The following is a 27927-nucleotide window of genomic DNA, read 5'->3' on the forward strand; positions in this document are numbered from 1 at the left end:
AAGACCTAAAATCAAAGTCCCATGGGAAGCCTGGCTCTGCTGGGCTGTGCCTGTGCCTGGCTGCTGCACCAGGAGCTCCTCTGGTGGCTTGGCTGAGGGGGACTCACTAAAGGCTGTGCCCCCTCCTCACTCTCAGCCCTCCATAGAGAGCAGCTCTGTTCATGGCTGCTAGTCAGACAGAGAATACATAAGCTGCAATACCTATTGTGAATGCTTGTGATTATCTGCTATGTTTTCAACACAGTTACTGAATGAAAAAACAAAATAAGGGAATACATTCTCTCCAGCTAAATGAGCACATTTTGCATAGTAATAATGAAAATCTGAAGTTACAGCTTAATTTACAAAATTAAAATATTATCCGATCTTATCAATTTCACTTCTTTTTCCTACTAAATTTTATATTCTCTCAGTTTGTTTCATGAAGCTTTGTATTTTTCACTAATAAGACATAAAACCATTTTCTATTCTCAGTGAGCAGAAGGTGATGTCTAACAGACTGACCTCTACCTATTTATTCTACACAGGAAATGAACCACTCTATTTCAAATATCTCATTAAATTCTATTTCATAAATTGCTATTTCACAGAAAACTAAGCTTGTTTTTAAAAAGAAACACTGCCAGTGTGACCACCTATGAATACAAATTAGATATCACATTTTGTGAATATGGGATACCTACATCTAGACACATGTGACTATGCAAGATCTATGTACAACATATTTACAGTAATGATGATCATTAATAAAACAACACTGTCTGTTGTAACCTTGTGTACACAGCAACTTTAAAAATAAGTCCATTTTAAGCTACATAGCAATATTAGAAAAGACTTTTCATCTGTTGTCTCTCATAGCAATTATCTAGGGAAAACAAGGGCTGGACATATGATTTTTTTGCATAATGTTGAGGTGGAGCTGAGTGCAGTTGACAATTTATTGTATTAGACTTTATTCAATGATCTATTTCTGAATGACTCCTTCTTTTGATCTACAGCATGAGATCCTACACAGTTTATATTGACTTTTATCCCACTGCTCACAGATGGTTTCTGGTGAGAGCTGAACTTGCTTTGAAAACAAAGGATGGAGAAAACATGACACCACTGAAAGTTTAGTACAGTGGTTAAAGCATTTATCTCCTAAAGAAGAACCCCATGGTGATGTGAGAAACTTGTGCAAGGGAAGTCTATGCCCCCTTAAATCCACTTATCAGGCTGGCAATACCAGGGCTTTCTCTTGCCAAGAGGTTAATAGCTGAGCCTCTTTTCACAGCAACAGCCAATATCCCAAACTTCCCATCTCCTGCTAGGAATCTCAGCCATTTCTTCTTGGCAGCAGAGTATTTTCTTACGGGCTCAGAGAAGAACTTATATGAAAAAAAGGTTGGACAAATAAATCCTGGTGATACAAATGTCTATTTTTAGCAAACAACAGGAATGAAAGAAATGGAAACACTGAAAGAAAGGCTGTGCCTGTATGAACAAGTACAGCCTATGCTGCACAAACAAGCACCCCACTCGTTTTTCCTCCATGCCTCTGGACCTCAGGGCTACATGGTTGAGAACTTTGACTTAAAACTCTAATATTATTTCAAACCACAGTCTTGGAAAAGGATAAGGACAGAAGGAAAATGTGCTAAGACATGTATTAAAAAATAAAGCATCAAGGGGATCAATGAAAAAGAAGGAAAGCTGTGAAAAAAGGAACATGGCAGAAAGGAAGCAAAGAAAATGCCTGGGGAAGAAAGAGTCTCACAAAGACATTGTTTCATCCACATATCTAGCAAGGGCTACCTGTGGAGGTAGCTTAAGGTAAGGAGGAACAGGCTGCTCCTCCACTCTAAACAAAACTGGTTTCTCTACAGCAATTGTTAAAATGAAAACAAAGAGCAGCAAAAAGCCTGATACCAAAACACAACCCCCTGGAAACATCAAGGAACAGAAAACACTTTTATCTTCTTCCCTCTCATCTGCCACAGGCAGCAGTGCTCACCTCTGGAGCTGGGGAAGGAGTTGTTGAGCTGCTCCATCACTTCCTCCAAACCTGTGCTTGTGTCCTGGGGAGGGCTGAGCAGCTCATCCTCACCTGAAAAGCAAATCCACACCACTGCATAAGAGCCTGTGCTAACAGCTTGTCCTCCTCAAAGCTAAGTGTACAATAAAAATTTCAAAGGTGAATTTTGTTGACTGTTACTGTTCTCTTTCTTTATAAAGATCTAAGGAAAATTAAATGAGGAACTGGAAACAATTAACACTATTTTAATTCATAGAAGGGGATTTAGGAAATAATTGACTCTGGTAAAAGAAGCAGGGTAAAATGTCTGCTAGGAGCATCTAGTTCCATAAATGACACTCGTCGTTTCAGCTTCTCTTATTCTATTAATGGAAAAAGAAATTGCTGTTGTGAGTGCTGCTGTTGAGCAGCTTTCTAATAGTGCTGGGTTCATGTTGGCACTGCTTTGCCTAACTGTGCAAATCAGTAGAAACCCAGATTCTCATCTGCATCAGTATTAATATTTCTGACAGTTTAATTGCACCAGATTGGCGCTCCAAGAACACTCAATTGTACTGTAAAAGGGTTTAGCAGCAGTTTAATAAAGCAAAATACATTTCTCCCACTGAATAATTTCTATAACCTGATTATAGGGCAGCAGCTTAATGGGAAATTCAATACATTTTATTTTTACTGAATTTTTTTTTCTCATCATTTCGTATAACTGAAATCCATATGTTGTTTTCAATGCAGATTCTAGCCTCCAATATAAATAAAGCATCTGGAAAAAAACACACCTGAAGGATATACTTTGAGTGAGATTCTCCTTTTTTACTAGATGTCTTTTATCCCTATGAAAACACAAAAGCAATTTTGCCTGTAATAACTGAGTTACATACTTCTTTTGAAAATGACTTAATGACCCTTTATTCTAACATGTCTTGCCCTATTTGAGTAGGAAACTGTCTGATTTTCTTTTAACATTTACATTCTTTAAATGTTGAGGTGCTCCATGCCAGTGAAAAAACTAGAAAAAGGGATATGAAAGGAGCTTTTCAAGGCTGTCTGTATTTAAGCCAGGAGTTTAAAAAGAATTATTTCTGACCAAGAGTGATTTCTCCCACTCCAGCACAAGAAGTGGGATAAAGTGTCTGCAAGAAGCACTTAATTCATATAAATGATGGTCTTTGTATCAGCTTCTTTTATTCCATTAATAGTCTAAAAATAGTTGCTGAGGCTGCTTGCAGTTTGTTCAGCTTTCCAGTGGGGCTGGGTTCACACAAATCAACTCACACCATGAGTTACATTCACATCAGGCATCGCACTGACAGAGGTGTCTTAGCACAAGCAATGTCCTTGCAGCCTTTGCTGAATGTCAAGATGAAAACTCAGGAGTGAGATCTCACTGCTTCTACCCAGGCTGAGGATTTTATCAGCCTGAGAAAAGTCTCCTGGCCCTAAAGATCACAATAAAAGGGGAGTGGTTCTGCTGTCCTGTCAAGAACTGAAGACAGGTACTAATTTCCAAATGTCCTCTTAAGTGCTGATACAAGCTGAACTGCTGACCCTTAAAAATGTTGCATTTTTTAATTTAAAATGCATTATTTTAAATATTTTCCTCATTTGGATGATTTTTTTGAGCATTTTCTTGTAAAGGAAAAAATAAAACATAAGCCAAGCAACTTGACAGAAGTAAAGATACCTTCAGAGCTCAGTCTCCTCTCTTTACCCCAAAGAGCCTTCCCTATTTGTGTTTCTACAAAAGGTATAGAGAGCTAAGTGAGTCTCAAATATTCTGGTGGTACCTGAACAAATTATAGTTCAGGAGAGTCTCTTGCCTCATACACCTCAGAGAACCTCCTCTGGTCCTATACTGCTGGCCAAGGACAAGGACCTTCCCACTGGAGGAGAAAAGTAGACTCTCTCCACTTGCCCAAGTGTACTTCAAGTTAACAAGGAATAAGTTCTATTTGTAGATGAGGGTGTGAGTGGGTCACTGCTTTTACCAAAACACTGCTGGTGTCACACCTTTCACAGCAATCATTCCTTAGGAAAGCAGAAAGACAAAAGTGCAATGGGTTTTCAAAGGAAAAAACAACCAAGGTCTAATTTTAAAGAGAAAACCATACAAAAGTTACCACTACCCTACCTCATTGCCTGAGACACCTAGACATCCTCAGTATTTTCTCAAAAATTATGAGTCCTTCACTCCTAGGCACATGCTTGCTGCATGGGAGCATTATTTACAATACCACCATTCTGGTTCCCCTCACAATTCAAGAGTATTTTAAGCTGTGCTTCAGAAAACTCTGAGTCTAGCAAGCAAAGCTTTCTGCTGTGAAAGGACACTTGACAAACTGAATTAGCTGCAGTTTGTTAGCCCAGTTAGTAATTCTTTTTATAAGCTCCACTCCCTGCTGCCAACAGTGTGGCTCTGCTGGGTCTCAGTATGATCCTACTGATCCCACATATTGGCTCAATTGAACCAATCAAATAAAATCAATTTATGTCTAAATATTTGCTTTGAAAAGTTTTAGCAGCTTATATGACTGTATCATGTTAATCAATTCATTCCAGTCTCGCGAGGTAAATGAGAATAATGTTATATTGAGTCAAATGAAAAGAAGCACATTTTTTTATTTTTTCCTACTAAAGGATGAAACACAAAACTACAAGACTTCTAATAAGATGGCTGGGAAATACTGTCTTCCTATCTTTTCTTTTAATTGTATTTTAGTTTATATATTTTATGTTATGAAATTAATGACATTTCTCCAGAAAGCTGATGCAAATTACACCACTACTATTATATTTTATCTACTCTGTGTATGGCATATATAAAAAAATATTTCCCCACTAGTAACATGACTAATGAAAGGTCCATTTTTACTTTTTCCACAAATTTCTGTTACCCTCAGGATTTCAACTTCAGCATTCCTAAAGGTACTATTTATTTCACATTTTTTATTGCAGATTGTACAGAGCCCATCTTGTTTGATACTGTCATAGGCTGAAATTATTGCTCACACTTGGAATGGAATAAAAAGCCTTCCCAAAAGCTGCATTTCCCACCACAACAGCACTTCAGACACAGCAGAATGTGTCCTCCCATTAAATTTCTCTGTGCCATTGACACATTCACTAATAGCAGTGAAAAGCTCTCACTTAAGCCTTTCATTAATATACATAAAATAAATTTCTCTGTATGAAGCTGAATATTATCATCAAATGTGAAACATCGTCTTGTTGAAGTAATATAAAGATGCTGAAAAGATTGATTGCTTTTTTACTAGCTGAAAATCCTTGCCACTTGGTAATAAATACTTACTAATTATGTAACAGACAGGAAATTAGGAAAGTGCCACATGGCAGTTACTAAAAGCACCAAAATAATAATTCCATCCTCCAGCTACAGAATATTATTATTTAACCTTACTCCACAACTCTTATGATGTTCATTATCACATCTGATGTGATACTTAGAAAAGCCACTAGATGAGCCCTGCCTGTGACAGCATCATCCTACTGATTGAGCCACAACATATTAAAAATAAGATCACACCATTTAACATGGAGATGACTAATCATACATTTAGTCTCTTAGCCATAATTAATATTATGTACATTTAAATCAGTCATGTCATGCTTAATAACTGAAAGTCAGTTTGAATAGAAGTTGGCTTTCCAGTGGCATTTGTTTTCAGAAGTCAAACCCTGGCTGAGCTTTGTGTTTAATAACAAAATATCCAAGCTACTGGGTGCATCATGATCAAAAGCAAAGCCTGAATCATAACGAGGATACGAAGTGTAAACAGCCAGAAGACATTGAAGATCATTGCAAATGTCTCCTTCATTTCATTTGAACTAAACGGAAGAGTGTTTTCTGTCTTTTAGGTTATTTTTCTGGAAAATAGGACATAATTATTTTTTGTGGCAACCTGAGCTTCGTTATCTTACCCATGGTTTCTGAAGTCTGGCTGCCAACTACACGAAGAAGCATTGGCTGACTGCTGCCTGACCTCTGCAGAGAGGTAGAAGGAGATGACAGTGTTGTACCATTCACCTTGGCATCTGCCTGGGGCTGAAATTGAAGAAACAAGTAAGAGATTGCTAGTAACAGCTCACTACTTTATATCTCTATAATTTTCATTTATTCCATGAATACACACAATTTTCAGTCTGTTTTTAAATAAATTTATCCATGCAACCAATGCATTTTAATTCTGAATAAAACAAGGAAAAAGATTTAATAAGAACACTGAAACCCAATTCCACATTCTCACTTGCAGCCTGTAAAACAATTTAGTACTTTCCTGTGACTCGCCTCTGCAGATATGATTTTGTGGTATGTTCTTGTTATTGATAACACTTCACACCCTGTTTGGAAAATGACTCTTCAGAGACCTGGAAGAAATGCCTGAGGACTCACCTGCTCCAGCAGCTGCCTCAGCCTGTGCAGCTGCGACTCCAGCTGTTTGTTGTGATCCTCCAGGATCTGCATCCTGGCTTCCAGGCGGCCCTTGTGCTGGCGCAGCAGCTTGGCCTCTGCAATGAGCTCCGCATCCCGGGGGCTCTGCGGGGACACCGGCGCCATCTCCGGGGGGGACGGCAGCGGGGACAGGCCCTTGTGCTCGTGCTGCTGCTTCAGGCGCTCGTACTCTGCCTGCAGGTTCCTGTCAGCAGGGACAAGGGGGCAACAGCTTATGGCCCCTGCACGGGGCAGTGACACGGCTCTTCCTCTCCTGTGGGCTGGTGTGTGTCACCTGCACCACCTGCCTCTCCCTCTCCTGAATCCACACACCTGTGGGTTTGCTCCCTGCAGACCTGCACAGACCTGGTATTAGATGGATCTGGTATTAGATGGATCTGGTATTAGATGGATTTGTGGCTCAAGTTGCCTAAAGGCTCCTGGCATCACCAGAACTCACAGCTGATTCCCTCCCAGGGCACCCAATGCAGGAGGATCCAGACATCCTCCTGGAACCAGGCATGTTCTGTCCTGGGCTCAGCCCTGCCCTTTATCCTTCCCAGCAGAATTGGGACTGACAGTTCCCTTCCACAACTGAGGGGTCATCAGTGCTATAGGAGGACTCAGAGTTATCACAGCACCTCACAAACACTAAACCAAAGCAAGTGCCACCTGGCTGGTCTGGTGGGACTGGTCTACCTATTTTATAGATGAGAGAGGCAGCCACACCAAAAGTGAGAGTGAAACACAAAACTTGGCTGTCAGGTCATATCACGCTCCTCTCTTCGCATCTGCAAACACATTTCCAGCCTAAATTATCAACTGAAGATGAGAATTAGTGACTCAATCTGTTCAACTGAACTGCACCGACTTTTGGGGCTATCATTTCCATCTTCTTTGTCCTGACTAGAGTGCTGCTGTCTAGTGTAACCTTATGGCACTGCTAAGCTTGTTCTTTAACTCCATAAAACTCCAATTTTACTTCAGTAAAACATTCCATAGATTAATACGATCTATAATGTTCCACACAAAAAAGAATCTACCAAGCAGGGAAAGCATGGAAGGTAAGAAACAGAAACCTTGTTAAAGGTAACAGTCCAAAACCACAAAAATAGTAACTTGTAGCAGAAACTACACAGGCAAGGGAGACCTAACAAACTGCACTGGGATTTTGTTGCTATGATGTTCTTTTACAGCTTCCCAGAGGGGGAAAAACAGCCTGATGCTCTGGTAACTGCTTACTCATCACAAGCAGTGACCCAGATTTCACTTTTTCCAACTTGCTCTTATTTAAGGTTGTGAGAACAGACACCTTTTGCCAGTTCTGCCTGCAAACCACAACACGCTCCGACAGTTTGGTCTGGAAGCTTAACAGCACCTCGGAAACCTACCAAAAAAAGCACTTCAAAAAGAACATTATTGTGAGCAGAACAAGAACTAAAGCAGGATACATCAATTTCACATGGGTGAGAAAGCAATGCCAAGGACAAAGCCAAGCCACTGACTGTTCTTCCAAGCTCCCTTTGCTCCTCAGCAGCTGCATGATGGACATGTCCTAACCTGGGACCATGGCACATCCCCAACACAGTCCCTAAGGGATGTCTGGCCTATGTGATCCTTCCTCTGCAGAAATTTTAAATTATTTAAAAACAAGGGATAATAATTTTTAACTTCAGACTGTTCCAAAAGTCAAGATTTCTTTCCTTAAAACCCATACAAAGAGGGACAACTATAGAAAGTTTTTTTCCTAACGAAGTTTTTCATTTTAATGAAATACAGACTTTCAAGTTCATGTAAATTATCTATTTAAAAAAGGCTATCTATACTGGGAATAGAGATTGTCATGTAAGTTATGCCTTCCACCTGACTTAATGTCTTTGGATATTTCTAGCTGAACAAACTGGTTAATAATTAATAAAAATACAAAAGGGAATAGGAATGAACATGAAAACATGGTGTTATTGCTGACTAAAGTTCATACAGGAATGATCATTAAGCCTGTTTTTCACCAAGTCCATACATAGTGCCTATCACTACCCCATGAGGAATTTCCCAGATGCACAATACAGCCAATACTCTACGAACAGCAGACTCAAAAGTTTGAAGTGCTGTAAAGCAAAAATCTAAAACATCACCCTAGGGGAAACTAAATAAATGCACTTGGTCATACTTGCAACATAATCAGATACCTTGCTACAAAGAAATCTGCAATTATCACCTGTATCAATATAAAGAAGTCCTTTCAGTAATGGCGGTATTGAAATACAAGTAAGGATCAGGGAGAATTTCAGATAAAAATATTTTTAGGTCAGATAGAAATAATTTAAAAATATTTCTGAAAACCTATTGAAAACAAAAATCATGTAAAATATATTACATATTTCCCAACCAGAGGCATGTCTGGATTTGGGAGTCCTGTAATTACTGCAATACTGTTGGAACAAAGGAATATAATTTTGAAGGATGAATGTAGGTTTGTCCAGTGCACCTGTATTACTGAGTTTTCCAGCTGTACCTCTTTAGTCCAGCTACACAGTCCTCCATCCAGAGTACTGAGATTTATCATAGCTTCAGAGCCATAGAGTGATATAGAGTGCACACAATCAATAATATCATAACTGGGATCTAAACATACAGCAATGAAGAATTGTATTAAAATGATGGAAAAAAGCTGAAAATGAAAAAAAGGAAAGAATTTGGAAACTGCTGTAAGAATATCCTAAGATAGAACAAATGGCTCTTACTCCTCCCTTGGGAACAGTTTTAAGCTGTGTGGTGAAAAGGACTGCTGCTGTGAGCCAGGCACCCAAGGCATTGCTCACAGCCCTCAGGGTCCTAAGGAGAGGCACTCTGGCATTTCCACCATAAAATGGGACATAAGAGAAAGAGGAGACACAAATATGCTCCTCTCTAAATGAATGCAACTGAGCAAGCACAGGCACTACATGGAAACCTCACCTGCCTCCACCACAGTTCAGGCTGGGTGACTTTGACATCTGGCTGTCACAAACAAACAGTGCTGCTGCATTTACTCACCACTGGGAAAATGAACCCTTCTTCACTAAGAGAATATTAAAAAAACCCCATATATTCTATTTAGAATGCTTGCAACTCTTTGAGGGATTTGTGAAGTAACATAGGAAGCCTGCAGTGTAACCTTGATTTATGCAACTGAACAGAGCTGAGTAGTAAAGAGTGCATGAATTATTAACCACATTATCAGTGGCAGCATTAATAGCTGGTGACAGAAATCCTAGTGGACTCTGTTTGCTGAGTAGTCCTCTAAAGGCAACGGAGAATTTGTGAATTCATGTTATTTCTCATCTCCCTAGAGAAAATCAGTGGTCTGAAGACACAGACAAAGATGGTAACTGAGCCACTTCTCCCTGTCCCTCACTAGAGTGACAGTGTTTACTCAGGATGCTTCATACTCAGAAGATCTAGTTCCCCTTCTTCAATGCCAAAACAAATACCAAAAGGAGCCACAGCATGTTCAGAAATGCATCACTTTCTTGCTGTTGGCAACTATACAGAAGGAACTTATGCGAGGAGGCCATTCATCATTCTTCAGATATGAATGAACACTGAAACAGGGCAGCTTTGAGATTCAGGGTGTCAGTGCTTTCTCTGGTGGCACACAGCCACTGCACTCCCACTGCAAGTCAGGAAAAGTAAAGGAATGGCAAATAGCTCTGGCTGGAGATCTCACTTACCTAGTTCTTGTTACAGCTAAGCTTAGAGCTGGGAGGAAGAGGAGAGAACATGAGAGAAGTCTCCCTCTTACATCCAAGACCTCAGTTCAACTAAAATGTTAGGAAACACCCACTTTCCTGACTCATTAAAATAGCAGGAAGGTATTTTAATTCTTTGCAAATGTTTTGACTCTGTCTTGCAGAACCACATGCTTTCTGTTTAAAGCCACTACATCAGTATTGCCTATCCTACTGTATAACCCATGTAATGTATTGCTTTAGATGGACAACAAAACTTGTCTTTTCTCTCTCTGAAATACAATCACTCTTGAGGAAATAGTTTTTTGAGAGGGTCTTATAATTGGATTTTTCTTTTATACTGCAATACAATAATAATGCCTTCAATAGCAAGATTGCTTTTTTGTCATTTGAATACAGAAATGGTCTTATCACAATATTCCATGTGATACAAAACTCAGCATAAGCCTGAAGACCTACAACTCAAATACAACATTTTCAGCCATTGAAAATATTCTATAAAATGCTCACATTTTAACAAATATTAATTATTTAGCAGTCAAATCTTAGTCATGCATTATTTAAGGAAGTCATACTTACAAGCTACAGAAGCACCAAGGTCTTAAAATGCTAGCAGATAAATAATGAATATCTAACAAGAGGTCCTTGGAGCTGACAAAACCCCAGTCAGAACCACGTCACAGCTAGGTTAGTTTGTAAGTTAGAGAATGCAGTTCAGAAGAATTCAAAATAAGCAACAGAACTTTTAAACTGTCCAAAAGCAAAACCTCAGAATTACAGTTTCAAAGAGTCTTTTTCATTTAAGTAACAAGTCAAGATGGAAATATTTGGGAGGCCAGAAACTGCAGCTGAAACCCAAATGGAGGTCAGAATTCTATCAACAGCTCAAAAGAGACAAAGCAAAAGAGAAAAGGGTTTGTACAGGACACAGCAGGGAGCTAAACCTGAGTTATCAGAAGTTATCCCAAGTCTATGCAAGAGGAGTTATGTCAACATGGGCAGCAAAGGGCAACTCGTGCACCACATCCAGCCCAGCAGCAGCAAGGAGATGCACCCTGAGAATAAAGGAATGTCTTCATCCTGAGGCAGTGGCAAAAATTTACATGGAGGGTGTTTTAGGATTTGCATGGGAAGGAAGATGTGTTCACCCACTGGAACCAGGCTCACACAAGGAATTAGATGTCAGGTTGCTGATTACCCTTGGCAACATCCAAGAAAGGTTTGCACAAGCTTGAGGTAGGAGAACGACTAGGAAATAGTAATCTAAAGGGACAAGACTGTTTTTAAAAGTAGGTAAGTTATATGAATGTCTCCTGACTGATCCTGTCTGAACAGGTGATTTTTCTTATCAGGAATCAGTGTTTCATCTATAAACTCATAGTCATCTGGCTGTGACAAGCAACCAGGACAACAAGAACTTGTTCACTTTTCAGCAACCACCTTACATTTTACAAACAAGTTATTTATAGCAGTTTCCAGAGAAAAAAGTCATGATTTTGTCATGATCAATGAAAATCAGAGCAGTGTGACCTCCACACTGTGAAACAGAGACAGAGCTCTCTGTGTTGAGCACCCACAAAAGGCAAAGCTCCCTGTGGTGGCATCCCATACATAACTGTGCCTCCAGTAGCACAAATGAGAGAAATAACCTTACAGACTACAGCTCTAGTTGAATCCAGGATTGCCATACTCCAAACCAGATATTTTAAGATGTAATTCCTGCCAGAGATCTTTTTCCATACCTCATCAGTAATTGCTAAATTAAATTAAGCCCATGCAGAAATTTAAGGCATGAACTCTCAAAGAGCTTTTTAGCCAATTTAGCTATCTAGCTCCATGTTATACTAGTTTTTATATACTACCTTTCTAATCAAAAACTAGTCTGCTTTAAAAGTCACCCTCCTTTCTAGGCAACTTATTTTGTATATAGAGAAAAAAGCATTACAAATTTTTTTCCTTCTTCCATGATTCACTACATAATGCTATTGCAAAAATAACACTCATCTTCTGAAAATGAAGCTATCCCTGAACATGCAAAGTATGATGTCTCATTTCAAAATACTGATTCTTCTCCACTTTAGAAAGTACTTGGGCTTTATGTGCTACATGGTAGGAAGTTTGTGATTTGTTTCAAACAAAATCTCCCTGCTGTTCAGTGAGCAAGAGCTTTTTTCCACTACAGCTTTCTGTGTGAAACATCTTCCTCATTCTTGATGCTTAAAAACTTCTCCATTCTTCTAAACCCTCCTGACAAAAAGTCTCTGATGGAGCCACTGTAATTGATTAGCACCATCAAAAGAAGACATACATGGAGAGAAGATCTATGACACTGCCAACTCTTGCATTATTTCCTTGACAAGCCTAAGGTAAATTATTAATGCATTAAACCCTCAATGTAAGCAGAGTACCTAGCTCTTACAGAAGCAAGAAAAGAGCATGAAAATGCCAATAGACTGTGCTATAAAAGCTGAAAATATTAGAAGACAAACAAACCATGTTTTTTTGGTAGAATTAAATTATTTACATCTTACAGTCTGGCTTTGGTAATTCACAGTTGTAATTACCAATCAAGATCTCCTGGTTTTTGTGCTGATGGCCCAAGATTCCAGAGTACTGTATAAAGAGGACTGCAGTGCTGTGATGCTTCAAGTATCCAGCTGGGGTTTTTATATGGTGATTAATGAAGGTAACTTCAATTAAATTCGAAGTTAGAAGTAGTAAATGATACTTTGTATTGAAAGACTAAAGAAATGGCAACAAGCAACACCAAAGAGAAAGAGTGCCCAACTTTCACCCACTATGAAATTACTTATTTGTCAGAAGAAAATGCAATTTTATAACTCAATTTATCCCTAAAAACTTACCAAATGGAATTCCATATAACTGTAAAGTGTAAGTGTTTTGCAGAGTTTTTACTTCAAAGTCAGCAGCTGGAGGAATAACCCACCTGTTCTCCTCCTCCAGGTCTGCGAGGATCCTCTCCAGCTCCCCTCTTTCCTCACTCTCCAGAGAAATCAGGATCTGGGCAGGGCTGCGGGGCTGGCTCAGGGGGGACTCCTGGTTCAGACTTTGGCAGTAGTGCTGGATTAACAAGTGTTCATCATCACTGCAAAACACAGGAGGATAAAACAGGCTGTTCCCTTCCTTCTTTTCAACTTCACAGTGAATACCAGGAGATGATTCACTCCCAGTCTCTCATTTCTTACAAAGAGATTTGCTGAACTCTTTGTAACCAACAGCAGAGCAATGCACCTTAAAGCAAAATCTGCTGACCTGTTTCACTGAGTCTCTGGTAATTTTCCTCCTCTGAAGAGACCACCTCCCTCTTTCTCTGCTTCTCAGACACTTAAAGCCAAGTTTTGCAACAGCTGACAACCATAGCTCTCCTCTTTTGACAAACTTCAATTAGGAATTCTCTTGCAAAAAAAAGCAATCTTCTGCTGCCTGATCTGCATTGTGGAAGGGTCATTCAAGCAAGGGCAATGCATTTATTTTGTACCTACAAACTCTCCTTATGTAATAAGTGTGTGCTTTTTTCACTTTTTTTTTCTTCTCTATAAAATTCTACTTTAGATAAACAAAACCCCCTGAATTAATATAATGAAAGTATGTTACTTTCCCCTCAGATGTTAGGCTTTTTTAAAATTTAAAGATGATGTATACTGTCAGAATACAAATATATTCTGTTTAATACATATGATCTCTTTATTTCTATTGCCCCTGAAGCTCCTTGGCATCTGAAACAGAAATATCTCTGGAAGGGAAAAGGAAATACAATTCTGAAGACCTTGATCACCTCCCAGAACTACATGGATTGTTTTAGGTGTGGTTTAGGTGCTAAGGAGATGCATCCAAGCCCTAAGCAATGCAACTTACACCAGCAGTCACTGAGAAACCATTAAAGGTTTCCCTTCACACCATAAGACACTGCTGCTGGAGATCTCATATAAAAAAAAATTCAGTCTAGTCAGTTTAGGGTTTTTTCCTGTTGTGTTTCTAAACCAGAATTTAACAGCCATTTTGAACAGCTGTTATTGTTCAAAAATTATCATTTTCCTTGTTTTCATTTTGTTCCTGAAAATGTTAATGATGCAATTTTATGACTGCAGGAGTGCCAAAGCAATGTAGAGCACATTAACATTAGCTGATAAAAGAGAAGTATTAATTTCTCACAAAAGGAGAGGCTTGTCAGTTGCTAAATTTATACTTTTCATGAAGCACTTCAACTGTGATTTCCTTCAAACCACTGCTTTGCATTTTGAAATATTCTTATGGATCTTAAGTGAACTAACAGTGAGCAAGTGACACAACCATTGTAGTATTACAAGCATACTCTTTTTGTGTGATTTTCAGCCTGCACAGATATTTTATACATCATTGCAGTGACACTACATAATGAAACGTTTTGTGTTATATAAATATACATGTTGTGTTTTTATTTCTTGCCTTCCTTGTTTCCATCTATCACTCTATCTGCACTGATTAGCCAAATAATCCAAACCCTGCAAGAACAGCAAATAATACTTAAGTATAATCTGACAAGCAAAACTGAAGAAATTACAGTTGTGAATTCATGGTAAGCTTTGATTGTGCTGCAATTTGTATCTATCTGGATAATATTTCTTCCAAAATTCACAATGCACAGTTCTATTCTCATTTTAATAGTGCAAACTGAGAACAAACTGGATAGTTAACTTATTAATTGAATTGTGCTAGTACAACCTCTAACTGATAAAAAAATGAACAGAACAGTAAGACCAAAGTGTAAGACAATAGATCCAATGTATGCATGATTTCTGTGACAAGGACACTGAAATATTTCAGTGGGGCAACACAAAATTCCATCCATTAGAGCATTACTATTATGCATAATAATACAAAATTTACATATGACTTGGAAACAAAGTTTTCATTAACTGCACAAAACTACACTGACATTGCATCAATATTAGTTTTGAGGTGTCATTTTAATTTCCCCTTTTACCAATATATTAAAACAATGCACTTGGTCCTACAGGGAATTTTCTTTCAATACTGGTAGGCAACAATCCTATGAAGTTAAAAGAGAAACTATTTTTAAACAAAGAAACATCTTTATGGCTATCCAAGAACATTATGAGCTCACAGGCTCAGAATCAATCTCATAAAATGCTGTTCATTTGGAATCTCAATTTAAGTGAATGAAAATTGGCCAGAATTCCGTGTTGTAAAGGACTGCTACAGACTTAATTGTCTGAATTTTCAAAAAAATCTGTTCCTTAAACTGTGATAAGGATGAGATAATGTAGAATAGATATAAATATTTTTAGAGAAGTTGCAGTTTTTTATCTGATTGATTTAGAATCCACACTATGGCTTCTCCTACACAGTTAATGAACCAAGATCAAATTTTCAAACACACCCATGACATAGCTGCTTCTGTGCTGTCTTCAGAAACATCACTCACATTTATTTCTATGTCCTTTCACTCAGAGAATAAACAAGACCAAGAATATTATCGGAGGAGAACCACAAAGGATTTCAGTAGATATCAGATCTAACTACTTCTTAAAAATCAGAACTTTTATTTATAATTCTACATTTAAAGTAATACAATGAATGCTTACCAGTGATCTGCCCAGCTTACAGCTTACTACTGCTAGTATTTCATGGTCCCTCCTGGCTTACACTTGCAATGTATCTCAGGTATTTGTAGAACAAAGATTTCTGTTACCCTCACTTATGTTTTGCATGACACTTTTCCCACACCAACATTTTCTAGCTTACTGCAATTTCACCATTACAAAACTTGAACTAAGATAGAAGGAGGTTTTTTGTATATTTGTCCTTAGAACTCATCAGATGATGACCATTTCTTGACTATGGAAATTATTTGCTGAAGATATCAGTAATTCTGGAAAGAAATTAGTAGTTTTAATTTTTAAGGCATCAATAATTTGTTGTATAAACTTGGTATTAAGTTATGAGCCATTAATCCAGGCACTATGATACAAATTGAAAGGACATGAGCACATCATTAAATTGAACCAGATGTGTTACACGGCCATGCAAATTCAGCACTACAAAATTTCATTGCTATTTTTTAACCTTCCTAAGAAAATACATGTCAAACCCACAAAAACAGCCTACTTACATGCTCTCATTAGGTGAAATACTGTCATTTAGGTAAGAACCATTGGTGTTCTCCATTTCTGCTAGCCTGTGGAAAAATACATAAGACTCATTAAAACCAATTTTCTTTTTTCAAAAACTTTGTTTGTTCTAACATTCTGGAAAGTTAAAGAGCGTGATGTTTTTGATGAATTTGAAACTCAAATTAATTTACACTTGCTGTTGATTACCAAAAGGTTTTGCAATAAGCTATCACAAAAGATTGTTTGTTACAATGGCCTGGATAAACTCACTTCTAAGTTTTCAGCCCTTTCTTTGAGGTTATATCCCAACTTCTCTTGATTAATTAATTCCAAAATCAAAGAAAAGCCTTAATATGCCAGGAGATTACACAAATTGCTTTGTACCTGGCAATGTCATTGTCAAAACTGTAACAATCAGTCAATTCTCATTAGTTTTCACACTCAGTCCCTCCCAAATGTCCTGCATAATTCAGAAACACCTCTCCTGATCAAGTGATACTGGAGGAGAGAAAGAGGCCAGAATAACTATTTTTCAGTATTTCAACCCTTGAAAATTTACTTGCTTGGTGGAAAAACATTTTAATATTTGCACCATTAATCCACTTTTTGATTCTTAGGAGCAGTATGAAAGCAGAGAATTGAACTAAAGCAGTTAAATATATTTTTTTAAATTCTCCAAATCAAGGAAAAATCCTGTTTGTGGTGTTTCATGAGGTGAATTAACATTATAATGACACCCTGAGATTCATATGAGAGCTTGGAGCTTTCTGCTCTTCTCATTTGTACTACTATATCAGGGCCCATATTAAAAACTAAACCCTATGTAGAAACATAGAAGGGTTTGGGTTGGAAGATGCTTTTAAAGGCCTCCAGTCCAACCCCCCTGCACTGAGCAGGGCCATCAACTCAAACAGGTGGCTCAGAGCCACGTCCAATCTGACCTTAAATGTTTTCAGGGATGGGGCATCTACCACCTCTCTGATGCTTCATCATCCTCATTGCAAAAATTCCTTCCTTACAACTAGTCTCAATCTGCCCTCTTTTAGCTTATAACACTACCTCTTGTCCAATCACCACAGGTCCTGTTAAATTATCAGTCACTGAGTGCACAGCTTAATGAGGGACCTGAAGATCAATTCTGACCACACAGGAGCCCTGGCATGCAAGTTAGGATGGGCTGGTTAACAGCAGCCACAGATGATGCTCTTGCATCCTAGAGCTTGGAAAGCAAAACCGCAAATTTTATGTTTCTTTAAGAAGTGCTCAGGTAGCCTCTAGCTCTTCTTTTTTTCTTTTCAAAGAAATCTCAGAGAAAGATCTACCTAATGTCCAGCTGGTCTCATACCTGCTAGCATAATGTTCAATGCGTGAATGAGTATCATCGTGTGAGAGCTGAGGGGACGAGGCAGGCCTATAAGGCAGAAAACACTGATTAATCACAAACAATACCCCTTTAAAAGTAAAAAGACACTTAGCTATGCCTATACCCTCACATCTCTATGCCTTGTGCCATGTTTGATAAAAAGCAAGTTAGAACTCCAGGTGCTGTGTATGTCTCCTCAAGCCATTCTGTGGTGCCACACTGGGGTTTTGACCATTTGCAATCCATCTATTGTCATGACTCTTCTTCACACCAACTCCCAAAGCCTTTTCCAAAGGATTTATAGAAGAGCTTTCACCCTGGTTTTCCCTTCACATCTGCCTCCTTCATTGGCATTTCTACTTCACATGCAGCCCTGCATAGGCTGCCAAATTCCTGCTGGGAACCTCTCCTCTGCCTCCCACCCTGCTCCAGTGGCTGCTTCCAACACATCCCACTCAAAAGAGCCTTTAAGAATTATTCCACAAGCAGCTAGAAATAAATACAAGAAGCATAAAATGTCTGAAACACGCCTTTAATAACACACTGCAGACACTGATGATTTTGCCTAACATCTTTCAAGAGTTGCAAACTCAATGGTAGCTCAGTGTGTTATACAGGGGGACACTATATTATGTTGGGTTTTCTGCCTGGCAGATGGCATGAGGTCCTCTTCAGTTTTCTGTTGAGGAAAACAATTCATAGGACTTTCCTCATTCTTACAGCCCCAGCTCTGGAAAGCATCAACATTACATTATGTTGCCTATGCAATTCAGAGAGCACCCTTTGTGCCACGTGGGATTTAGCCAATCTACCTATATTGAGAGGTGTCAGACTAACAAAAAGTGATGCAGCTTCCCAAATTATATGGCAATTTCATACTTTTGCTGAATTTCAACTGCCCTTTATTTCATCTCTGCCGACTCTCCTTCTGGAATTCCTGACTGAGGGAGGAGTTTCTCCCCATTTTGAATTGTTGGATACTGTGGATCAAGCTGGGACTGCCCAAAAGTGATTGTATTGCATTGTACAAGTTGACAGGTTTTCTATTTACTTGTTATAAACCAAATCTATAAGAATCTTCTGGTTTATAATGTTCTCATATTAGGAGATTGATAATTCTGCTGTAATTCTACTGGACTTCTCAGCCACCAGGTTTCTAATCAGCCTCCAAAGGGCTCTAGACTAGGATCCTTCTGAATTCATAGAGCTGTATGCTGTATACTCAAAAATTCATCATCATTAATATCTCTTCTCACAGAACAGCAAAGGTTTTTCCTCTTTAAAACATTACAGGCCACATATAACAAACCTAATTTTTTCTTTGAAATGAGCTTTGGCCTCTACTCTACTCATCACATATCAAAGCATTATTGCAACACACACTAGAGGACAAACACTCAGTTCACAGAATTCCTCAGTGCAGCAGAGATTCAGTGGATGGGCATTGCTTCTCTGTGACTCAATATCCCATTCTGTGTAAAAATGTGCAGGGAAGGGAGGGGAAAAAGATGCAATTTCTTTAGAGCAGTTGATCATGGAGCAAGATAATGATGGTTTTCTGATAAACTGAAGTTACCCTCTTTTTTTCTATTTTTTTTTTTCATACAGCAGATGTTAAGCTGGTCTTAATTGGTACCATCAATGCAAGAAGAGGTCCTGTTTTCAACACACACACATTGATGCTATTACTGTGCATAGACTAGAAAATATGTGTTAAAAGTAGTTTCAATTTTGAGTTGTATCATTCTCTTAGTGCCTCTCACCCTGACATAGCACATGTATTTGTACCAGTACAAAAGAAGGGGCAGCACTTGGCTGGGCAATGAGATGTCTCTTTTTGCAGTACTGCATGGCAAAAAGTCAGGCCTGACTGCATGAATATATCCTTGCTGCCTTGAAATTATGGTGTAACTTCAAAAGTGATCAAGTTGCATAATATATATAAAAATACATAGTTTTTTTAAAAGACAACACAATGTTGTGTAACTTGGAGCTGATTCTGCCAGCTGCAAGCAAGGAGTGAAGCCACAATTCCAGGTTTGTCTGTGCTTCAGAACATCCTGCAATGGAGATATACCTCAAACAGCTTTTTAGAAGTTTGCTTAAGAAAGCAAACCTGCTAGAGAAGAATTGCTTTGTGTTGAATTCAGCTGCTCAGAGGTACTTTTGCCAGTCTCTGAGCAAACTTGAGAACCACTGTGCTGTATTTTACATACTCTTAGTGACCATCTGTGCTAGAGCTCACAGTCCTTCCTTTCTGAGCACACATACTCAGCACACCTAATCAGCTCAAACAGTCAGCAGGAAGGCTGAGTGACAAAGCCAATATTTAGCCAAGATAACCATCACTTTTACAAAGGCTCCACAGCTGCTTTGTTCAAGCTGGGGTCTGCAGGAGCAGCCTGGGAATTCTAGTGGTGACCAAGTGGCAAACACCACCTTACTGCTATTCCCTGCACCCCCAGAGACCTGGCTGGCAGGATGAGGGTACTTTTCTTTGTTCAGCATTTTAGTTGATGCTTCCTGAAAGTGTAGAAACCAGTAAATTGTATTTGTATCATTGTATCGGCACAGCTCAAGTAAAAAGATACAAATTCTCACAACTTGTGAACTGTCCCTTTAATGCCTGGCAAACAGCATATCTGGGCACAATACAGGATAATAAGCAGTAAGAAGCATTAACTTCCAACAAAAAAAAAATATCTACTTATGAACAGTTTCATGTATACCACATGTTGGTGTCACAACAGCACTAGCATGGCTGAGTGCTGCCAGGTGATGCTTTCCTGAGGCACTTCAAGGATAACCAGAGAACTGCCATGACAGCACCAGAAAAAGGCATGAGTGTAGAAAACATGGGAAAGTTTTATGATAACTGGTTTGTCTGCTGAAGCTGGAATCACCCTGTAACCAAGAAACAGCTTTAAATCTGGGTAGCTCAGTAGCTTGAATTGCAGGTCAAGTGCTACAGCATGAAGGAAAGAAATAAAGTTAGCAGAACAAAATTAAGGGCAATTCTTTCCAGCCACTATTAATTTCTTATTTTTCTGCTTCCTTGTCAGACCAGATGGAAGGACTGTGCTCTGGATGATACTTGAGACAGTCTGACTAAATGTGCAACCCCTCTGCACAAATCCTGCTCCTCAGTATTACTCAAGTTTTCTCAAGTATTACATGAGTTAAACTCCCTGTAGTATATAACAGCAAGCTTTTGGTGTGAAGCTATCAGTGTAGGCACACAATGTTATTACTATAAGTAACTAGAAATAACCATGTTATGACAGCTTAATTTCATTTTAAGTCAGACCCAGCAATGGCATTACACATGATCCAAGCTTTCTTCAAATGTTACTTTTAACTTTGCTTGTGTTCTGAAATATATGGATCCATAGTTGCATGATCCAAAGTGCATCCTCAAGCTCAAAGCCCCGCTACTTCAGTCTGGCTCCAGACTTTTGGCATCCTCTGTGGGTGAATTCTCAGCCATATGAGGTTTGCAGTATTAGATGTGCTTCTTGGCTGCTTAAATCTCCTAGAGGTAGAGCACTTCCCTTAGCTTCCCAAGGGTTTGTGCTCCCAAAGAAAATTATAAATCAATATTCCATTGTATACATTTCACTTTTGTTTATTCTACAAAAATTTCAATGGAGGTGCAAGCCATATACATTTCACCATATAGAAATATAAAAAAAATCTATTTATTAGTTTCTCATTAGTTATCAATATGTGAATTAAAATTAATCCTTATTTTAACATTATTCTAGAAGCATCCGTGTAACATTAGAAGTAACAAATGCCACAATGGCAAATATATATCTATCTTTAGTTTATGCTGAGGCTATTATTACAACAGTAAGACAATGCATGTGCTGGAGTGGTGCAAGAATGAAAATCTATTTCACAGCTGAAAACCCTTGCTTTTTTAACTTCTGAAAAATACAGTAAACAGTTCCAACCTGCCTCCACAAATCTGAATGTATCTAAAAGGCTGTAATGAAACACCCAGTGAGCTCTGGATTAACTGGGGCACTCGAGTGTGCATGGCTACACATAAAACCAAATCATAGTTTTATATGCAAAATTGTGTCATTCCTGAAACTGAATGAAATCCATATCAAGTTCAATCTCTGTCTTTCAAAAAGCATTTAGTATACAGTCAGAGGACCGACACTTATTCAGAAACACAGGCTTTAAAATGACAAACTTTGATAAGCATTAGTAGGTCTGCACGAAACCCCTGTTAATTCAATGAAAAATACATACTCCAGAAAGAGTACACAGTGCAAAATCCATGAGTGCTGGAAAATCCAGGATTTATCTCAATCTACTCATTTGGGATCAAAACATTCCTTCAGACAGTGCATCAAAGGAAATAATCATAAAGAAAGAAGGAAATGATCTCATGTAAAAGTAAACAAAGAAATAAACAAAAAGAAAAAGTGAGGGAGCGCAGCAGCAGTAGCAGCAGCAGCACACTTCAGCAAAAGTACTCACGCAGAATCTACTGGCCAGAAGTTGATCAGAGTAACAGGACTGCAAGACAAAAAATGAGGAGGTGAAGAGAAAGGCAGAAGAAACTCAGCAGCAAAATAATTACAGAAAGTTTAAAAAAAAAAGTCACAATAACTAAAAAGCAGAAATCCAACAGACCAACATGAATGGCTGTGAAGAGCAACCAACCAAAAAGTGAGAAAAAAACCTTGAAATCTAAAATTTAAAAAGAGAAAGAGAAAGAGCGAGAACAAGCTGCGTGCAATTGCCATTAAACAACTGATTAAACATGTAAAAAACCAAAGGGAACTGGGTTAAATCATTGATTACTTCATGTGCATCATTATTGCTTTTTTTTTTCCATGAAGACATCAAAGTCCTTTAGTAAGGCTAAATTTATAGGCTGAGAAAAGAAGAAATCATCTAGGAAGGTCACAAACACCACAGCCTAATTAAAAAAATAAAACCAAGGAAAGATACCCATTTGGAAGAAAAATTTAATGAATGTATCATTAGCCTCCAAATTGTACATCAAACTTAGAAGTCTGTAAGACTGCCAGTAAGACTGTATATTTTTTTTTTTTTTGCTAACTGAAGCTGAAGCTCCTGTATAAGGACAGGTGAAAGCAGATAAAGGCAATGGCAACTGGAATCCCAGCTTGTGTTTTTCTTGCCAGGCGAGGTAAACAGAAATGAAAGACATAAAGAGGCTTTATGCATTTAGGAAGTGAAAGGAGTTGGCACCAGCTGGGGAGCTCAAAGAGTGTACCAAATGAATTGCTACTTAGATACTTCAGAGCTACTCACGTTTCCATGTTGTCTCCCTCCAAGACAGTCTGCACAGGCAGGTAGCCCATTCGTGGGTGCTTTGCAAAGTATCTTTTTGTTCGAAATTTGTTTTTTAGTACCTTGGCAAAGTCACGGACGTCTTCTCCTGAAGTTGTCTGAAAGCCACAAATCATAATGAAATCATCTTTCATGAGGTTGTTACTGTTTTTCTCGGTTGCCTCTTCCTTTGCTGGGTCACTTGGAAGAGCTGTGATCACACCAAGCAGAGCTGCCAACGGGTTGAGCCCCGGAACAGCAAATTTTATTTGTCCATCACTGTCACCTTACAATGCACTACACAGACACTGCTAGTGGGGAGGAAGGAGGGAAAGAAGAGAAGTCTTAAAGCCCCCTGACAGGCTCATGCCTCACCTTAGGTGATCTCAAGAAGAGAAGCAATAATTCAACAATTATTTGTCACTTCCTCACTTGGCTGTGGGGGGGACTCTCTGCCTACTTTGGGTTCAGCACTAAAATAGCTCTAGTGGGGGACTCACAGCCAGCCTGTGTGTCCAGCTGGGTGTTTCACTGTCTGGATCCCAACTCTTACCACACACTTGGCATCTCCATCTCATGGGCTCGTCAATCTATGAAAGTCTCTAGGTACCTTTTCTTTCCAGTTTCCCTCTTCAGCTTTCTGCGCCATTAATATTTTGATCAAAGGGAAACAAAAAGCAGGTGAGAGCTGCTGAAAGCTCTCAGATCAGTTATTTCTCCCTGCACTTGTTCAGTGTGAGGCTAGCAGGCATTTAAGAACAATACTCAGAGGAGAGAACAATTTACGTGAAGTTTTCTACTCCCTTGCCTGCAGCAGGCTTCCCTTGCTGCTGTAGAGACCAGCAGAGGAGCACAACATAGATTCAGAAAGACTAGGAAGAGTCACGAAGAGTTTCAAGGATGTCTGCTGTGAAGATGCAAGACTTGTTGAGAGCCTGATGAAGAGCCAGGCAATTCTCTGATGAATTTTAATGTAAAACTTCAATTACTTCAGTCAGGCTGCACTCCGTTCTCTGAACCTTGCAAAAACACTAGACCCTGAAGTACTGATCTTTTACAGTAAATTAAGTTCCTTCTGACCCACATAACAACATTGCTTCTTCAATCTATCTAATTTAAAGGAAAGAAATTAGGGAAAAGTCAATCTTTCTGACATTTTTACTGAGTTCTATGCCTTTTGCATAGAGGGGAAGGATGTGCTGGAACCTATCAGTTAAGCCAACCTTCACAGAGCTGCTCAAACACAGATACACAGAATTGTAAAAGGCAGAAAAATTATGGATGCCCTGAAAAAATATCTGCAGAAAGACTGAAAAACTTTAATAGAAAAGACAAATATTATGTATGTACGACACTTATGAGCTCCAAGTAAAGCTGAAAAGAATCTGGCTCCCTTTCTGGTGAGTGTGTCTGGCAGGAAAATTCAGTGTAAGCAATGACACTGACAGAGAAGTGACACAGCAGAACTTATGAGCCAGTACAGCAGTATCTGCATTTTCAAGAAACTGAGATAATGCTTGGTAATATTAAGTATCCCTTCCTTAATTAATCAGAAGTAAAGACATATGGGGAAGGGAGGGATGAAGTGCACCCAGACCACCCAGAGGACTCCAGAAAGGAGATTTATTGAGGTGGCTCCCTGTACATGCCCCGGAGGAGGGAATTCCCTCTGCTGAATTCCATCTGCAATGCCTGCCAGGAGAGCTCTTAACCAGCTTGTCATCAAGAGAGCACACAGAGCACATCAGCTGGAGACAGAAAAAACTTTTAATATTTAATCTTGGTATAAATAGACTAAGCACAGCTTTCTGTACTGTTGTTCACCTGTACCATTTAGAAGCATTTATTAAAGTCTTGTCTATTTTTGATGTTGGAAAAACTTCCTATTGCATTTGACTGTAACTTGGATTGCATTTTTTCAGGTATTAGCAATGAAACATTCTTTGCTTCATCCTTCCTGGCACTGGTCTCTCCCCCCTTCTCTGAACCTTTTCTATGACAACCAAACAGCAAAATGCTGTGCTTGCACAGAAACATTCCAATCTAGCTGCTACCACAAGAACCCCAAGAAGAAAATATATCTTCTAATGACAACTAAAAGCATCAGGCACCTCTCATACAATCCAACTGCCATTTAAAAAATGCTTAAGAAGGCACAGAAAATGTGATTAGTATGTGGACAAGATGATAAACTGAGGCTATTTTCAGCCAAACCTTCAGATTTACTCCACAGATGTTATACTACATATGATTTTCAGAGTAAGATCATTCAGACCAAAATTCCCAGCAGAACCGGTTTATGAGGAAGAAACAGTGGAGTTTCAGCATCCCAGCTCTCTTAAATCAAAGCAACATAAAGGCAGATAGGTTGAGCATGTTCCAAAACTATTCTGAAACCAAACTATGTTATCAGAAATAGTCCTTTTTATTCCCATAGGAATAAACTTTTCAAAGTTTGGTTTAAGACAGTGCCTTGCCATCTCCCCTCCCCAGACCTCAGCCCCAACTGGAAACCCTAGATGTAGACAGGTCTATCAGTTTGACACATTTCCTTCCAAAAAGGTGGTTTTTTATGTTCATGTGTCACTGTTCATTAAACCCTAACAAGAAAAAAACATCCTGCATTTATATCTCAGTCTATAAGTTGTCTTCTATGCTTTGTTTAAATCTCTTTAAAAGTCCTATCTCTTTGAACAATAAATTGAGCTGTGTTGCTTTCAAGAATAATTGTTGCAATTTTTCTGTCTAAATGAAAAGCAGACAACTGCCTTGCCCTTATTCTGACTCAACCTTTTGCAAGAGAGGGAAAATTACCACATCCCTCATGTATTTAGCATGAGTTCTCAAAACTAACCTAAGCAGAATAAAAGACTGCAGTGCTCAAAAATTTCTTGATACTAAGAGGGAGGGAGAATAAAAATATTGGAACACTTCAGTGTGCATTGAAAGATATTATCAAAGAAGGCATCACATGTCTTGTGTCTGCCAAAATGCATTTTAAGGTGAGAGATTAGTGTGGAGGAAGACAGATAAATGCTCTGCCACCTGCACACTGTTTTTCATCCATTTGGAAAACAATTACAAACTTGATATAGCTTCAGCGGATGTTCAGTCCCCCAGTACTGGGGTAAAATTTTTGTAATAGCAGCAACACAAAAAAGAGTGGGGCTTGCTGTGTGTCACATTCACTTCCCCCTCCACCCCAGTTAATCCTTCTCTAATTCAGCTGGCTGCTTGTGCAGCCAGGCACGGCACATTAGCACGGGTTGCTGGAGTTCAGGGAAAAATCCACTGGCTGTGAATGGTTCTTTATTCTGACCTAGCAAGCTGGACATGGTGGCAGGTTTTCTGTTCACCACCACCTTCACCTCTCAGTAATCTGTATTTTCAGGGACAACACAAACCTGCTGGACACAGCACTGCAGTGAGTTGGTGCAGGCTGGGCATGTGCCTTGTAATCCTTTTTATTTCTCTTTCCTCAAAACACATCAAAAGGGTAAGAAAATAGTTGAGAGATGAGTTTGTGCACTCAGTGCACCACTCACAAATCTCTCATGTTGTTTTTTAGCAAGATAAGGGTGGCAAAGTGCAAAGCAAACCTGCAGTCAATCCAGGAAGGGGGGGCTCAGCTGCAGGTGGAAAGAAGGCTCCCAGGGAGTCAGCCAGTCACTCACTCACCCTGCCTACGACTCAGATCACGAGATTCTGCTCTAGGAATGCCTGCAATGGAGAAGTCTGTTCAGACCTGCCCAGGCAGCGCCAGCAATTCCCTCTGACTTGTGCAGCAGTTCAGGCAGATCGCCCCTCCAGCAACCTCAGTCCCTGGGGGACAGCACTGAAAACCACAGCCAATGAATACCAACAGAGACAGCAAATGTGCATTGGCCCTTGCAGAGATTCACAGCAAATACTGCCATTGAAAGGCAAAAGCTGATAGGCAATGCAAGTACCTACCCCTAAATTTTAACCAATGAAAATTCTAGGCTTGCTTTACTATAATATTTTATGGGTGTATTTTTTTTCTCTCTTTTTTACATCTCAAAGATAAGCTGAGAGTCTTTACTTCATTTTGGCCATGCCTTTTTGCTCAGATGAAGATTTAAAGACTGTTCATATAATTTTATGAGGCTAGCCCAAGTATAATTTTGATGCTTTATTTTCAGTATTTATGACTCCTAGCAGATGGAAACTAGGAATAATCCTATCTCACCAGGAAATGCTGACCAGAGTGCACTGCTTCAAGACCAACACAGGCAATAGCAAAGGCAGCTGAAAGCTCAATCTTGCTATGTGGTGGAAGTTTAACTTGAGAGTGCCTTTAATTTATGCCCCTGTGCACTGGTCCTGAGAGGCCAAAAAGAAAAAGAAGTACACTGAGAGAGAAATGCAGAACTTCCTTTGCCAGCTGTGAGGTATGAAAGAACATTTATGCAAAACCAATCCTTTTGGGAGCTGTGAAAGAAGGGTGAAGACTCTCACCACACCATCACTGCAGCACCCTGGACTGAACATTCTGGCTTCCCCCCTTCAGAAATGAAATCTACCTTGCAACCATGAGAACTTCTCTGGCATTTTATATCATCAAGTGATCGGACAATACAAAGGTACTACAAAATAGCAAAGAACCTAAAAATGCAACTGTAGTGTCGTGGGGAAAAGCAAGTGAAGTGGCAACTTGATGAGGAAAGGAGGAAAAAAATCACACACTGATATGGAGAAAACCTTGGAACCCCAGATATGAATGCAATTTGCACAAATCACGTGCTTCCAGGAGGATCCATAAAGTGAGCTATGGCACTGAACATGGAACAAGTCATTAGCACACAACAATACATTACGACACAGAATTGTGCAAACAATGAACTTCAGTTTACTTCAAATCACTGGAGTAACCTTGACAAAACAGTGAAAACTGCTGG

At 39.1% G+C, this 27927-nt stretch overlaps 1 protein-coding gene across 17 annotated transcripts in view; it reads right to left on the bottom strand.

Moving 5' to 3' along the window:
* Nucleotides 1–27927, bottom strand: part of DMD (dystrophin) — a gene marked incomplete at its 3' end in the record, with an annotated part of 1131161 nt that overhangs the window by 14682 nt on the left and 1088552 nt on the right. For 11 of the 17 annotated variants that reach the window (XM_079310888.1, XM_079310881.1, XM_079310887.1 and 8 more), the window contains 8 exons: nucleotides 22991–23127; nucleotides 22187–22225; nucleotides 17675–17740; nucleotides 16329–16394; nucleotides 13143–13301; nucleotides 6426–6669; nucleotides 5954–6077; nucleotides 1997–2089 (listed from right to left, as the gene is read on the bottom strand). In XM_079310888.1, the coding sequence (XP_079167014.1) occupies nucleotides 1997–2089; nucleotides 5954–6077; nucleotides 6426–6669; nucleotides 13143–13301; nucleotides 16329–16394; nucleotides 17675–17740; nucleotides 22187–22225; nucleotides 22991–23127 (928 nt within the window). Of the gene's footprint in view, nucleotides 1–366; nucleotides 1926–1996; nucleotides 2090–5953; nucleotides 6078–6425; nucleotides 6670–13142; nucleotides 13302–16328; nucleotides 16395–17674; nucleotides 17741–22186; nucleotides 22226–22986; nucleotides 23128–27927 lie in introns of those variants that run through there. The other 6 variants (XM_079310882.1, XM_079310875.1, XM_079310877.1 and 3 more) reach the window with 4 other exon arrangements.

Source organism: Erithacus rubecula (assembly GCF_903797595.1).
Source record: "Erithacus rubecula genome assembly, chromosome: 1".
NCBI classification, from domain to species: Eukaryota; Metazoa; Chordata; class Aves; order Passeriformes; family Muscicapidae; genus Erithacus; species Erithacus rubecula.